This window comes from Balaenoptera borealis (genome assembly GCF_965194805.1).
Source record: "Balaenoptera borealis genome assembly, chromosome: 3".
NCBI classification, from domain to species: domain Eukaryota; kingdom Metazoa; phylum Chordata; class Mammalia; order Artiodactyla; family Balaenopteridae; genus Balaenoptera; species Balaenoptera borealis.
Window position 1 is genome coordinate 178646219 of NC_138866.1, and position 17197 is coordinate 178663415.

The 17197-nt window shown below is 38.7% G+C and overlaps 1 protein-coding gene across 8 annotated transcripts in view; it reads right to left on the reverse strand.

Annotated features, from left to right (window-relative positions):
• The window catches only part of MINDY3 (MINDY lysine 48 deubiquitinase 3), a 93139-nt gene that overhangs the window by 39395 nt on the left and 36547 nt on the right, over positions 1-17197 (reverse strand). For 7 of the 8 annotated variants that reach the window (XR_014242624.1, XM_082385471.1, XM_082385470.1 and 4 more), the window contains 2 exons: positions 13808-13878; positions 8615-8695 (listed from right to left, as the gene is read on the reverse strand). Coding sequence is in view for 7 of the 8 variants with exons in the window: in XM_082385471.1 (XP_082241597.1) it covers positions 8615-8695; positions 13808-13878 (152 nt within the window). In the remaining variant the exon portion in view is untranslated. The remainder of the gene's footprint in view (positions 1-8614; positions 8696-13807; positions 13879-17197) is intronic. The other variant, XM_082385472.1, reaches the window with a different exon arrangement.

Sequence of the window (17197 nt, forward strand, 5' to 3'; positions counted from 1 at the left end):
TCTTCTGCATTTTTTTCCTGATGAGTCTGGCTAACGGTATATCAATTTTTTAAATCTTCTCAATGAAACAGCTGTTAGTTTTATTGATCTTTGCTATTGTTTCCTTCATTTATTTTTCATTTATTTCTGATCTGATCTTTATGATTTCTTTCCTTCTGTTAATTTTGGGGGTTTCTTGTTTTTCTTTCTCTAAATGCTTTAGGTGAAAGGTTAGGTTATTTGAGATTTCCTTGTTTCTTGACGTAGGATTGTATTGCTATAAACTTCCCTCTTAGAACTGCTTTTGCTGCATCCCATAGGTTTTCGGTGGTTGTGTTTTCATTGTCATTTGTCTCTAGGTATTTTTTGATTTCTTCAGTGATCTCTTGGTTATTTAGTAGCGTATTGTTTAGTGGCCATGTGTTTGTATTTTTTACAGTTTTTTTCTTGTAATTGATAGCTAGTCTCACAGCATTGTGGCCAGAAAAGATACTTGATACGATTTCAATAGTCTTAAATTTACCAAGGCTTCATTTGTGACCCAAATATGATCCTGGAGAATGTTCCATGAGCACTTGAGAAGAAAGTGTATTCTGCTGTTTTTGGATGGAATGTCCTATAAATATCAACAAAGTCCATCTTGTTTAATGTATCATTTAAAGCTTGTGTTTCCTTATTTATTTTCATTTTGGATGATCTGTCCATTGGTGCAAGCGGGGTGTTAAAGTCCCCTACTATGATTGTGTTACTGTCAATTTCCCCTTTTATGGGTGTTAGCATTAGCCTTATGTATTGAGGTGCTCCTATGTTGGGTGCATAAATATTTATAATTGTTATATCTTCTTCTTGGATTGATCCCTTGATCATTATGTAATATCCTTCTCTGTCTCTTGTAAAAGTCTTTACTTTAAAGTCTATCTTGTCCGATAAGAGAATTGCTACTCCAGCTTTCTTTTCATTTCCATTTGCATGGAATATCTTTTTCCATCCCCTCACTTTCAGTCTGTATGTGTCCCTAGGTCTGAAGTGGGTCTCTTGTAGACAGCAGATATACAGGTCTTGTTTTTGTATCCATTCAGCCAGTCTATGTCTTTTGGTTGGAGCATTTAATCCATTTACATTTAAGGTAGTTATTGATATATATGTTCCTATTACCATTTTCTTAATTGTTTTGTGTTTGTTATTGTAGGTCTTTTCGTTCTCTTGTGGTTTCCTGCCTAGAGAAGTTCCTTTAGCATTTGTTGTAAAGCTGGTTTGGTGGTGCTGAATTCTCTTAGCTTTTGCTTATCTGTAAAGGTTTTAATTTCTCCTTCGAATCTGAATGAGATCCTTGCTGCATACAGTAATCTTGGTTGTAGGTTTTTCCCTTTCATCACTTTAAATATGTCCTGCCACTCCCTTCTGGCTTGCAGAGTTTCTGCTGAAAGATTAGCTGTTAACCTTATATGGATTCCCTTGTATGTTATTTGTTGTTTTTCCCTTGCTGCTTTTAATATTTTTTCTTTGTATTTAATTTTTGATAGTTTAATATATGTCTTGGCGTATTTCTCCTTGAATTTATCCTGTGTGGGACTCTGCGCTTCCTGGCCTTGATTGACTATTTCCTTCCCCATATTAGGGAAGTTTTCAACTATAATCTCTTCAAATATTTTCTCAGTCCCTTTATTTTTCTCTTCTTCTTCTGGGATCCCTATAATTTGAATGTTGGTGCGTTTAATGTTGTCCCAGAGGTCTCTGAGACTGTCCTCAATTCTTTTCATTCTTTTTTCTTTATTCTGCTCTGTGGTATTATTTCCACTATTTTATCTTACAGGCCACTTATCTGTTCTTCTGCCTCAGTTATTCTGCTATTGATTCCTTCTAGAGAACTTTTAATTTCATTTATTGTGTTGTTCATCATTGTTTGTTTGCTCTTTAGTTCTTCTAGGTCCTTGTTAAACATTTCTCGTATGTTCTCCATTCTATTTCCTCATATGTTCTCCATTCTATTTCCAAGATTTTGGATCATCTTTACTATCATTACTCTGAATTCTTTTTCAGGTAGACTGCTTATTTCCTCTTCATTTGTTTGGTCCGGTGGGTTTTTACCTTGCTCCTTCATCTGCTGTGTGTTTCTCTACCTTCTCATTTTGCTTAACTTACTGTGTTTAGGGTCTCCTTTTCGCAGGTTCGTAGTTCCCATTGTTTTTGGTGTCTGCCCCCAGTGGGTAAGGGTGGTTCAGTGGGTTGTGTAGGCTTCCTGGTGGAGGGTACTGGTGCCTGTGTTCTGGTGGATGAGGCTGGATCTTGTCTTTCTGGTGGGCAGGACCACATCCAGTGGTGTGTTTTGAGGTGTCTGTGAACTTAGTATGATTTTAGGCAGCCTCTGTGCTAATGGGTGGGGTTGTGTTCCTGTCTTGCTAGTTGTTTGGCATAGGGTGCCCAGCACTGTAGCCTGCTGGTCGTTGAATGGAGCTGGGTCTTAGCGTTGAGATGGAGATCTCTGGGAGAGCTTTTGCCGTTTGATATTACGTGGAGCCGGGAGGTCACTGGTGGACCAATGTCCTGAACTCGGCTCTCCCACCTCAGAGCCACAGGCCTGACACCCGGCCGGAGCATGTAGACCCTGTCAGCCACACGGCAGGGATCAGCTCCACGGACCGTGGGGGCCTTCAGGGGCACCCAGGCACCAGGGGCGGACCATCCTCCCACAGCAGCCTCCAGGGTAGGGCCCATGTCAGACCACCAGGATCTACTGAATTCTTGTGATCGAAGACAACTTGGCACACTTAAGTCCCCTTTTCCCCCTTTATCAAGTACCAACATGCTTATATCACAATGTGAAATAAATCTTCAGTGTTTTCTGCTAATTTATTTCTTTAACAGCAATCTACAGAGCACGAGCACTGTGCCTGACACTGTTCTTGGTGTTAGGAAACAGAAACAAAACAGACCAAAATCCTGCTGTCATAAAGCTTACTAGTGAGACAGGTAATACATAAAACAAATAAGTAAGATATATAGTATGTGCCTAGTAACCAGGATTTATTAAAATCTTACATTTCAATAAAAAGACAAACAACCCAATTCAAAAATAGACAAGGGACCTGAATAGACAATTCTCCAAAGAAGATATACAAATGGCCAAAAAGACATAAAAAGATGATCAACATCATCAGTCATGAGGAAAATGTAAATCAAACCACAATGACCACTTAGCTGCAACTAAGAGTCCACATGCCGCAACTAAGAAGTCTACATGCTGCAAATAAGAGCCTGCAGGCCGCAACCAACACTCAGTGCAGCCAAAATAAATAAATATGTAAATATTTTTTTAAAAAATCTATTTTTGAGGGAATTCCCTGGTGGTGCAGTGGTTGGGACTCCGCACTTTCACTGCCAATGGTGTGGGCTCAATCCTTGGACAGGGAACCAAAATCCTGCAAGCTGCGTGGTGCAGCATGGCCCCCCCAACCCCGCCAAAAAATCTATTTTCGAGAATGAGTGCGAGAGAGAATGCTAATGAAAAGGGGGAAAGGATGGGGTTGAGCTTTTAGAAAAGGTGGCCAGAGAAGGCCTCACTAAGGAGGTGACACTTGAATGCTGACCTGGAGGTAGGAAGGAACCCTTTACACAGACGTCTGATGCAAGATCCTAAAGGGAAGAGCAGGGGCAGAGGGCTTGCCTCACTTCTGAGGCAGAGGAAAGGCCACCGTGGCCAAGCAAGACAGGAGGGGAGAGTAGTAGGAAATGGGATTAGAGGGCAACAGGGAATCTGATTAGCGGAGGAAGGGCCTAGGGCGTCATTCTAAGGACTTTGGCTTTTACTTTTAGTGAAAAGGGAGCCAATGACGTGAAGTGACTTACATTTTAATGGGCTCATTTTAGTCCTGAATTGAGAAGCTACTACAGACCCATGAAGGGCAACAGCATGGTCTAGTCATCAGTTAGGAAGCTACAGCAATGATGGAGGAAAGAGAATTCTCCAATTTGCCTTTCAATTCTTTCAGTAAGTTTTCAGTTTCTCTTTTGTCCTTCAAATGTTCTGTCCTCACGGCCTCCATAGTTTCATGGATATAATAACTTCTCTTATGGTTTTTGGTTTTCTGAAGTTTTGTTTTGATGCCTTCACTGTCTCTAATCTTTTCAGTTGCTTTTTCCTTATTTGCTCTTATTTCTGTTTTTCTTTTTCTTTTTTTTGGCCAAGCCACTTGGTTTGTCGGATCTTACAGTCCCCAACCAGGGACTGAACCTATGCCCCCTGCAGTAAGATCGCGGGGTTCTAACCACTGGACCACCAGGGAAGTCCCTGATTTCTGTTTTTCACATTAGCATTCCTCAAATGTCTGATGATCCTTGGTGGTCTGCTAATATGTGGAAAAACTAAAAAGCACTGTCTGTGTGGGCAGGACTTGGAAACCTCACTGTGGGATTATTTGGTTGGGCCATTTCATTGCAGTATCTTGACCTGGTCAATTTGGCCAAAGAAAAATAAATTGCTTTAATCATGAGTGGGTACATTCAACAAGTGCAAAGCTGCTGAGATCTAATCATTAAAAACACACATCTCATGAGGCTTCTCACCCATCATCTACCCTAGCCAATCTATCACCAAGTCCTGTTAGCTTAACTGAGGTATAAATCTCTCAAATTTATATACAGTTGATCCTTGAACAATGCAGGGGTTAGGGGCGCTGACCCTCAGTACCATCGAAAACTCACATTTAACTTATAATCAGTCCTATGTATCCATGGTTCCTCTGTATCTGTGGTTCCGCATCCACGGATTCAACCACCTGGGGATCCAACCAACTGGGAATTGTGTAGGATTTACTATGGAAAAATAATCCATGTGTAAGTGGACCCGCTCAGTTCAAACCTGGTGTTGTTCAAGGGTCAGTTGTACTTCTATCCATCTCTATCATCATTCCCCTGGACCAGACTACACCCTTTGCTCACCAGGAAGACTACCGGAGTCTTGTTCACCTACTCCTAGGATATCCTTCAGTGCGTGTCTTCCACAATTGGCCAGAGTGATCTTTACAAAATGCATTTTTAGTCCTGTTCCCTTTCTTCATATCTCCCCCCCAAACTACTCCCACCGATTTTTAAAGTCTAGTGGCAGTCCTTACTCTTAGAAGAGAGTCACACGGGCTGCCTACCTTTGCAGCCTCCTCCTGCCCCCGGCCCCACCCCCAGTTCTCAGCACTCCCGCTCTTCTCTCAGTTGTTCACACCACAGTCCTTTCTTCTACGGCTGTTTGCTTGCTCCAACTGTTTCTTTAGGTGGGAATGCTCTTTTTTCCCTCCCCCTGTAGTTTCATCTTACTGATGCCTCAGGGCTCATTTTCAACATCAATTCCTCAAGGAGACGTTCCTAATCATCCTTAAAGCTTTACAGACCTGTGTTTTGTTAGCATCCATCACAGCTGTAATTTTATAAGTGTGACTCTTTGATTAATGCCTCCCCCATTAAAATGCACACTTCCATAAAAACAGGTGCCTAGTCCTTTCCCTTACCATGTATTCACAGCACCCTGCATAATGCCAGGCGCGTATTATACGCCCTGTAAATATCTGACAAGTGGGTATATCATGAAGGAAGAGAACTGCAGCTATTACCACCTCCAGTGTGTAAGTCACATGAAGACGATTGCTTTTCAAAGGCATCTTACAATGCCAAATTACAGACTGCCTTGAAAACTGTGACCTTAAAACATGCTTTTTTACTTCATCATAATCAGTACAAAGAAATCAGCACACAAAATACATTTCCAGACAAACAAACACACCAGTTTTATAGAAAAAGATATAAACATTCACATTAAGGTCTGGGGCAGGTGGGGGGCCGGGAACAAAACTCTGTTGTTCATTTCAGGCCAAGAACATAAAGTGAACCTACCTACCAGAAACAAAGAAACCAAAAATCAAACAGAATAACAAAAACAAAGCCATAGCCAAAATTACTTGTGCAAATACATAAATATCCAAGAAAGAGTGACCAAATAATGGATCTTTTTGTAACATAAAGAAAAGCAAAATTTACAGTATTTTCTATATGGTAAAAACTATATAAATACTGCTTCATTTAAAAAAATTTAAAATTGGACCTAGTAAATGCTATCAAGTATCATCAATGTTATTTACCATTTACATGTTCTTCCAGCTTTAGAATACTTTATTTCAAAGGGAAAAATTCTTTACCTGTAACTCTATAAAGATAACATGTTCAAGCAATCCAAATTCAATTGTGCTAAAATTCACGGAAAAGGAAGTACCCGTGCTTTTAAGAAGCTTCAGAGTGAGTCATGAGGAAATATTTTTAGAAGATATAAATGTCACTGGAACCCAACTATAGGAAATTCGTGCAAAGGCTTTATTCATTAAACTAATGAGTTCTCTACACTATGTGCCAGTCTATATACCAGATGGAGAAAACACAAAGGTAAGTATCAAAACAATCAGTACAAAATTTAAGAGTTCTAAAAGAGAGATAAGGTATTTGAATTACCTGGTTTTTATGATTTATAACAGTAGAAGAACCTGAAATCTTAACGTAAGCTTTTCTATAATCACTTTATGTGTGTGTGCACTTTCCTATCAGGATTACTAGTAGCTTCAAGGATGCAAATACATGAAGACAGATTTAAAAACCTTGACTGACGTCCACGGTGTACGCTGAGTGTGTTTTGTCAGGTCCACAACTGGTGTGGCAGGGTTTTTAAAGTTTTTCTATGTACTTCATGGCTCAATTCCACTTTTCAATGCAGTGGCTGAGGCCTACGGATAAGAAGATGAATGAGAGAGTCCCTGCCCCACACAAGGCTCACTGCTGACCACGAGCCACACAAAGAAAGGCGCGGGAAGTAGCAACGGTGCATCATGTGATAAATGCAACAGCACAATGGACCCACTGCTATGGGAACAACAAAGAATACCAGGACAGGTAGGTAAGGAGTGTCTACTCCATAGAAAGGCGGGTATCATTCACTTCCATGACTCTCTCAACATACCTAACATTTCAATGTTTGAAAACAAAATGTCTGCATATCTACATAGCGCAAGTGACACTGTTCCTTCTATTAACCTCCCGTGAAACCTCTTCTGCTGTTTTGACAACAAAATCATTTCTTAAATATCAATCATAAAATTTAAGGTTTAAAATATTTTTATCTTACTATCTTTTATATTTGACACATATAGTTTGATAGAATTTATTAGTTTTTCTAATGTTAAAGAATAGGGTTGGTGATAAAAATAAGAATTGGCTTGAAAATACATTTCTGTATGTGAATTGGAACTGATTTCCTTTTCTGGAAATTTATAACACTTGACACTAAAATGAGTCAAATGATGAAATCCTCAGGCAGGAATTAGTTGTTTAGGTTCTGTAGTTTACATTTGCTTTTAACTTCTTCCTCTCTACTTCAGGAGGAAAATATATAGCAAAAGCTGTCAGACGAAATGTAACCAATCAGTACGGTCTGTACTCTTACAGTTGTATTTTATAGCTTTCCCTGTTTAAGGAAAGGTAAGTATGTATCTTTCACTAAATCCACTAGCTGGACGTTTGCCAGCACAATAAAAGTGAATACAGTAATAAATAATGAAATAGATCCACAAAACTTAGCACTGTCAGTTCAGTCTTTGGTACAATTTATACAATTCATACTTCTTACAGACACAGATAAAGTACTCCAACAAGTACAAGCTGAAAAAGCACGTTGAGTAATCAGGAAAGTGCAACAGAATTAAGAAACGTCAAAAATATAATTATATATTTTCTTCCTTTAGTCCAACATCTAGCAACTCTACGTAGGCATACCAGAAATGTTTAGTAAATGCAGAATAATGAAAACGGCAATGATGATGGTGACAACAGCTAAGATTTACTGGGCATTTAACTTGTACTAGGTACTGCTAATTGTTTAATATTTAAGCCTGACAACAGTCCTAAGAGCAAGGCACTATTATTAATCCCTATTTTAAAGACATGGGGGAAGAGGCTGCCCCATGTTAGGAAGTGGCATGGCTGGGATTCTAACTTCAAGGTTCTTAACCACTCGACTGTGGAAAAAGAAATATTATAAAGGCTGGGATTTAGCAACAGTTTTGTTGCAAGAATTTTATAACAAACATATGCAAATGTATTTAATCTATTTCAATACTGTAATATTGTATATACTAAAACTGTAGGAAATATTCCATCCTGAAAGAGCAACTGACTTCTATACCACTGAACTATTAATAGATTTTCAAATGCTTTTTCCTAGATGTTATAACTAAAACTATTTTATGTCACGTAAGTTAGATTTTTATCCTCTCTACAAAAGAGTAACCCAAAACATTTAATTTCAATTATTTTCACCATAACACAAGTGATTTCTGAAAAAAATCAAAAGCCAAAGTTCTAAAGTTGGAAAAGATAAAGAAATTATAACTAAATCATGACTGATTTTACTGAAATGATTCCAAAACCAAAGCAGTACAACAGTATGTCCTTTAGTATTAATTTTTTAGATTTTGAAACAATCCACTTCACAGTGGGAATACACTGAAGTCTGTACAAAGATCCAAACTAAACATGGACTTATATTACTTGTTTGCCTGATGTCATACTTACAAAAAAAAAAAAAAAAATCCTGCTATAAGCATACCTTGGCAAAAAATACGGTGAGGTGAGTTTCACTGCCAACAATCCAAATAGGGAATTTTGGAGATTTCAAGTAAGAACCAACCTAGAACAAATGTAGCAAAATAAATAAACAAATGAAAATTTTATACTGCCTGTTAAATATCTGCCAACGAATATCTGAAGCGTAACTGAAGTGTCTAATTCATATTTAACGGGAATAATGGATTGTGCCAGAATGCCTTACCCATGATGGTCAAATGCTAAGTGTAAAAATGCATGTTATAAAGACTGTCAGGGCTAAGTTTGTACTGCACCTTTCCACTAGAAGAATAATACAGATTTAACACAGCTAAAAAGAATTAGTTTAGCTCTAACAATCATTCTCAGGTTTCACTAAAGATCCTAGATAAAATGACCACTTCTAGAATTTCAACTTGGTATCTCAAACCCTAAAACTATAAACTTGACAACAATTACTTTATCAGGAAAATAATTATAAATTAACAAGTGAGTAGATATATGAATAAATAAGGGGAAAAACCTTAAGAACATTCTGTCTCCAAAGAACCTGGGGCAACACAGTAATCTCTCTAAAGCAAAACACACACTCCCAAACATTTAAGAATATAAAAGAATCCTGTCATTTGATTCTTCATGGTAGGAAGTAAATTCAAAGTTTTACAGTATTAAGTCTCTTTAAAATACGTAAGAAGTTATACTTTATAGCCTGCCTTCGAGGTTATATATTTAATATAAAAATGACAGTACCCAAAATTTGAGAGTATCATTTTTTTGTGCGTGACAGACGAAAAAAAAGCTTAAAATTCAACAGACTTGTGAAACCTGACCATGTTCACATTAACCATCCACACTCTTAGATGGACAAAGACTGACTGAAAAACAACTAACCTTACCAATCACATTTGCTGACTTTTCTTTTCTCACACAGACTCCCTAGAACGGGAAAATTCCAAGTGGCTGCCCGCAGCGGTCAGGGCCAACAACTCTTCGCCCCTAAGCAGCCAAAAAAAGCCCTGCTCTGGTGCCCGGCTTTCAACCACCCTTTGGACCTGCCTGCTATCATGAGGAGGGAAGTGGGAAAGAGGCAGGTGCTCTTTTGTATTCGGGATCGTAAAGCTAGTATCTCTGACCTGCGATGGAGGGATGAGCGCTGTGCTAACGGCAGTGGTGACCCAGCAGAGGAGGAAGGACGGTTTGCGGACAACAGAAAAGCGTTAGCAGCAAAAGGACAAAGACACAGGAGAAGCTCTGGGCACAGTTCAGAGTGAAGGGATTTTAGAGGTGTTCAGTGCAAGGCCTTCCACTTTACATAAGGAAGCTGCGAACTCCGCAGGACCTGTGCTTGGCCTCAATTCAGACAGCTAACTAGTACAGAGCTGGGGTTAAAGCTCAGGTTGTATAACTCCTCATGTGGCAGCTTTCTATTACATCACGCTGCCTCTTGTGGTGAAAAGTTTAGGTGCTGTTTAACTTCTCTTTTCGAAAAAGTGTGTGTGTGTATATATATGTGTGTGAGTTTAAGGTAGAAGTAAAACATGAGGATAAAATTACAAACAGTGGGATCAAAGGGTAAATGAGTGCTGAGCTCACGAAGTGTTTGTAATAAGGAAAATAAATAAAAGGCAGCATAAATGGAGCAACCACTTTGGAAAACAGCTTGACAGTTCCTCCAAAAGCTACGTACATAATTACCATATGACCAAGTAATTTCATTCCTGGGTATACACTCAAGACAAATAAAAACATGCTCACAAAAGACTTATACATTAATGTTCATAGCAGTATTATGCATAATAGCCAAAAATCAGAAACAAGCCAAATGTCCATCAACTGATAAATAGAAAAATGAAACTGATATAAACTGATACATCATACAATAGAATATTATTTGGTCATACAAAGGAATGAAGTACTCATACATGTTAAAACATGAATGAACACTGAGACCATTATGCTAAGTGAAAGAAGCCAGACACTAAAGGCCACATACTGTAGGATTCCATTTAAATGAAATGTCCAAAACAGGCAAAACTGCAGAGACAGAAAGTTGCCAGGGGCTGGGGAGGAAGGAGGAGGTGACAGCTAAAGGGTTTAGAGCAGCGGTCCCCAACCTGTCTGGCACCAGGGAGCGGTTACGTGGAAGCCAGTTTTTCCATGGACCGGGGCTGCAGGGCAGTGGTGGGGGGCGGGGGGCTCAGGCGGCGATGCGAGCGATGGGGGGCAGCGGGGAGCCGCAGATGAAGCCTCGCTCGCTCGTCCGCCGGCCGCTTACTTCCTGCCGTGCGGCCTGGGGGTTGGGGACCCCTGGTTTACATGATCTTTTTGGAGCGAGGAAAACATACTGATATTAGATAGTGGTCATGATGGCACAGCCCTATGAATGTACGAAAAACCACTCAATAACACACTTTAAAATGGTGAATTTTATGCATGAGTTATATATGAGTTTTTTAAAAGGTGCACAGCCAAAAGCACTCAGTCACCTTTTATCTCGCGCGCGCACGCATACAGGGGCAGGAGAGGGAAAGAGAGAGAGAGAGAGAGAACTAGAGAGCCAGTGAGAGAGACTGTTTCATTTGTCTTAATGAACATATATGATCAAGATGATATGAAAATGTTAATTTCAATTCTAAAGGCCAATTTGCTACACTATCAAAGAACAGGGAGATGTTCAGATTTACACAACTAATTACAAACACAATTATTCCCTTAACGCCATTTCTCTAAATGTTTGATGATAAGTGAACGTATATATATTTTCAGAAGGACATCTACAGTTATATACAGATGAGCACCAGAGTGTAAGAGAGAGTGTTTTTTTGTTTCTGTTTTGTTTCTTTAATGCTGTCTTAACTCAGCTTTGAGGCCCTGGCTGGGGGCTGGTCAATTCCCTTAAAGAAGACAGCTCGTAAGTCCAAACCCCAGCCACCTCCCAACATGTCTCCCCGCCCCAGGCCACTCTGCGTGGCCCTAATCGCTCTGGAGCCAGGCCCCAGACAACCAGGGACAACTCCCGAGCCCAGAGCTCACCCAGACCATTCAAACCAGCCAGGTCACAGGGAGCCCAGGCGACCCAGCTCACTCCATCCCGATTTCCACACGTAAGCTGCTCCCTAGGGCTGCAGCTGTTGCCTTGTCCCCAGGTATAATTCTCTTCTTGGCCCTGCCTGGTAGCATTCTCTTGTTTGGAGCTGTAGGTCACAGAGTTCTGCCTTTCATCTATCTGAGTATCAGCGTGCTGTATCCCACCATTAAAAATATCTTTAAACCTAGAAAACACCATAGTTACTCCTAGAACCCTACAGCAGTAACACTAGGTTGGCACTAGAGCAATAATACTGGAGGTAACAGGAGAATATACAGCAGCTAATGACTTCCCACTAAGATCTTGGGGATAAAACAGACATTCCTCTGTTCTATCTAACAGTTAAAGAAAAGCAAATGCACATATTTTGAAAATTACAATTCTGGTGAAATTGTCTGCTCATTCATTCAACAAATATTGACTGAGCATCTAATATGTACCCAGAAAGACAATGTGCCTGCCTTCAAAGAGTTTATATGCCATTAGGGACAACAGAAAAACAAATTCAAGATTAGAAAAAGATAACTAAATCAATAAAAAAGATCACTGCAAAGTGATTATTCTTATGAAATAACGTGAAAAAGAGTCACTGAGGGAATGGTCCAGGAAAGGGTCTTCGAGGCACAGTCTGAAGTAGAGTCTGAAGGAGAGAGTGAGCCATCCATTTAAGAGCTGGAGTATTCCAGGCAGATATGAAGGAAGTACGAAGGCTCATCAGGCAGGAAAGGGCCTGGCGTGTATGAAAAACTGACAGGAGACCAGCGATGGAGAGAGTGCAACGCAACTCTGCAAGGACAGACAGAATCCAGACCATCAGGGCCTTAAGGCCACAGGGTGAAGATTTCAAAATACACCATCTTCACACCCTATCTGCCTGCAAATCACACACCACACACTTTTTAGAAAACAGCTTCACTGACGTATCTTTGACATACAAAAATTGTATGTATTTAAGGTGCACAACTTGATACTTTGATATATGTATACACCGTAAAAAGATCACCACAATCAAGCTAAGTAACAAATCCATCGTCTCTATGTGGTTACCATTTTTTAATGTGCACACACACTTTTAGGAATATGAACGTCTGTGGGTGTGTTGGGGAGGAGGAGACGCAGTTTGATTCTCTGGTCGCTAGGCTGCCTCAGAATAGCTTTTACTTGTGTAATTAAAGTCACTGAAAATATGAGTTGCTACTGTTTGACTGTGCAATTACTACTAATGAATAAGGGCAGGATGACACCTATTTGATTATCATATCCGTGTCACCCCTGTCCAAGTGTTGTCATGAAAGAGGAATGCTGCCTGGTAAAAAAGAAAGGGAGGGAAGGAAGGAAGAAAGGAAAAAAGAAAGAAAGGCACTGTTATTGTTACTAAAAATAATCACCACCAGAACCACTGCTATGGAACCACCATTCTAAAATGGAAAAGAATATGAGATCTACTTCTTTCTTTCCCCAAAATCAGCACATCTTACTAAGCGCAAATCATTAACGATTTAAACTCCATTTAAAACTATTTGGAATATCCAATAGTTATTTCAGTTTGTGCAGGAAAGCTATGAAATATATATCAAAAAACGAGAGTTTCATGGCAGTTCCTAATTCTAGCACATGTGTTAGAGTTTAATGCCGTGAAATGCTTGGATTTTGTTTTTTAGTGCGAAATCAGTTTTCAGATGAAAAAGACAAGTTAGAATTTCAGGCATTTAGCAAATTCTTTTTCTTTGCCTGATAAAGTATTATCAGTTGTTTCAGCTAAGCATACTGTTAGTGAGGAACAAACACGGCATTCCTTCCCCTCAGTTTACCCAAAACTATATTTATATTCGATGATGGATATCTGTTTTTATAAATTATTTCATGCTGGGTTCTGCCCCCGACCCTCAAAAAGGAACAAGCCTCAAAAAATAAGGAGACTCAGCATGATCAGCCAGCTTAACTCCATCCTTGATAAGCCTGTCAGTTCAGGAAGGGAGGTCAGAAAAGAACTGAGAGTACACACTGTCAGTAGTAAGCTAAAATATGTTGTCATGGGAGAAAAATGCTCTCTGCCAACAGTGGACATGTGAATAAAAACCATTCAAAGTACCTTAAAAATCAACTTACCTTACAGTATCTCAACGCTTCCATTAGTGTTAAGAATCCTACAGCTGCTTGTTCATGTATACCAAGAAGTTCTGCAACAAAAAAGTTAGCATTGCATTAGCATATAAATCTGAGAAGCACTTCAATGTAAATATATATGTACACATATATATATATTCTACACCAGAACTTTTTCTTTTACCCAAAACTTTAAAGCCCAGCATATATTTATTAAGAGTTCACATCAAGTCATCATGACAGTACTACTCATTATAAAATACCATTAAATTAGGTAGTGGGTAATGTGATCCTTCAGATGCACATTAAATATATTTATAAAACTTTATATTCAATGTTAACTTTTGATGGACATTTGATACCATTCCTCTCTTCTATAAACAAACACAAGCAGCATGCTTAAGACTGGGGAAATAAAGATGAACAGAACACAGTACTGCTTTAAAAAGGCTAAGAGCTTATCAAAGGAGACAGATGAAAAACCCTGTGCTCTCTCTGTTTATATGAACACACACATCTTACAGTAGTATTAAAGCATATGCTTACTGTGTTAGGGAAGGTGTACACAAGTGGTAACATCTGAGTTGAATCTTGTAGCATATGTAGGAATTTCCAGGCCAAGAAGAGGATAAGAAGAAAATTCAAAGCAGAAGAAATGGCAAAGAAGTATGATAAATCAATGTATCTTCCTTGAAAGGAAGGAATGTATCTTCCTTGAAACCTTCCTTAAAGGTTTCTAGCCTGGGGAACCTGATAAATGGTGATTAACTAAGAGAAAGAATTAAGAAGAAGTAGGTTCTAAAGTGGCGTGAAGAGAGAACATGAGTTTGGTTTTAGACAAGCTAGGATTGAGGCGCCATTAGGACTTCTAGCTAGAGAACCACTATAATAGTAATTTGGGTCCACACATATTTCTAAAAAGCATGTTTTTTTCCGGTTAAAAATTATGTCCACTGTAAACACAATGTATATATAACTCTACCTCCTTTTTACCATCTGGTTATATATCATCCATTTTCCTATTAGGATATTATGTTTTTCTTATCAATTAATGTAATAATATCAACTTATTTGCTTTTGTTGTAAATATTTTACTGTGTGTCCTGAAGTACAACATCCAGATGGTGTAAACCAAGAACTTGTTGTTTAAGCTTTAAGATTTGTAAATTCAAAATTAATAGAAGGCACGTATATATATAGTTTGTATTTTTTCACAAACTTCTTACAGGCAGAGAAGACACAGCAATAGTTCCCAAATTTTGGGTACGATCCTTAGGGATGCCTAAGTCCCTTTTAGAGACTACATGAAACCGAAATGATTTACATGAGAAGACGTTAATTGTCTTTTTCACTCTTACTCTCTTGTGAGTGTATAGTGGGGTTTTCCAGAGGCTAACTGATACGTTATTTCCCAACAGACTGAATCTATAAACAGATATGAGAATCCAGCTGTCTGCTAATAAAACTAGACATTAAAGGGACTGGCAAAATTTTAAAACAATGTCACTCTTCTTACTAAATTTTTTTCTTATTTGGGAAGATAGTTTAATTAAAAATATTTATATTTAAAGTAATTTTAAAATGAATACATCTTTTAAAATTTCTGTCTTAATTTTTAACAAAAAACTCAATGATTATTATTTTCTTATAAACCAAATAAGCGAAAAGTTTTTTGGGATCCTCACTATATTTAATAGTGTAAAGGTCATGAGACCAAAAAAATCTGAGAATCATTGAATTATAGCATTCAAAGGAAAAAGAGGAAGTGAGGGTGAGCAGCCCAAATAGGCAGAGATGGTACTCCACAGCCTTTCAAATTGTTTCCTCCTCTTCCTTCCGAAATGTAAGCAGCACTAAATATTTTCAAGTTCAAAGAATACATGTTAAGAAACATTTTCACACTTTAATTTCTAAAATCAGTTACCACCACCTAGTGTTACAACTTGATACTACATCATCTATTTCCTCAGAATTGTAAACAAATGTCTAGACTAGTATATTTATAATAATATCATGCTACTAAATATAGCAAATTAGCTGTTCATAATTCTTGAATAATGAATTGTTTAGATTAGGTCAGTAATCACATGTTTAGGTATGTTGTTTGAATGGTAGCATTTTTAAAATGTGTTAACTCCTATTTCCTTGAACAGGACATGTACTTATAACTTTTATCTTCTTTTGATGGCTAAAGTGCATCATTAAGAATATTTATTATTGTACAAAGTTGTAATTATAGTGAGGATATACTATCCTCATATTAAAACTTACAGAATTTAGTTATAAGAGAATAAGTCTCAAAGAAGTCCGCTTACATTTGCAGAAAATTCTAATAATCATGTCATTACATTTCAGAATTTTCTAACTTCGTTTTCTTAGCCTAGCGTTTAAGACTAATCCTGGTGAGTGTCTATCAACCCTGCTGTTCAGTCAGTGGCACTGTACCTAAATGCAGAGTTTCATATTCCTGAGTTTGCTTTTTTATACCCTTCTCCTCCACTCCCAACTACCACTTCTCACTACTGTCAGGGTGTCTACAGATGTCCTTCTTGGGCCTTTCAAACTTGACGCTGACTTGGAAAGCAGACAACTTCACTACATTTATTTAACAAACACGCTCTGGGTGCCAAGCACGGAAAAGAACAATGCTAAGCACCGTGTAGGGCACAAAGGTACCACTGGGAATATGAAGACGAAGAGCAAAGAGCCTCTCTGCAAACCAGCTATCTGATGAGGGGTTGATATCCACAATATGTAAGGAACTCCTACAACTCAGCTGCAAAAGACCAAATCACCCAGAAAACAAAACAAGACGCCAAAACAAAAAAATCTGGGCAAAGGACTTAGACATTTCCCTAAAGAATACACAAAATGGCCACGGTATATGGAAAGATGCTGAACATCACCGATCGTCAGAGAGGTGCAAACTGAAACCACAATGTTAGGCTAAGCATCCGCAAGAACACGAAAGATGAACGCTGGGGAGGGTGAGTAGAATCTGAATCCTTGTACACTGTTGGTGCGGATCTAAAACGGAAGACAGGATGGAGGGTCCTCAAAAAATTAAAAATAGAACCACCGTCTGATCCGACAGTTCCACTTCGGTGTATTTAGTCCAAAAGAATGAAATCAGGATCTCGAAGAGGTATCTGCATTCCCATGCTCACTGCAGCGCTGTTCACAATAGCTGAGAAACCGAAACCACCTAAATGTCTAGCAACAAATACATGGATAAAGAAACTGTGCAATATCCATACAATGGAATATTATTCAGGCTTACAAAAGAAGGAAATCTTATTATATGTGCACATGTATGAACCTCGAGGACCTTATGCTAAGTGACATATGCCAGTCACAGGAGGAGAAATACTGCATGATTCCACTTAGACGAGG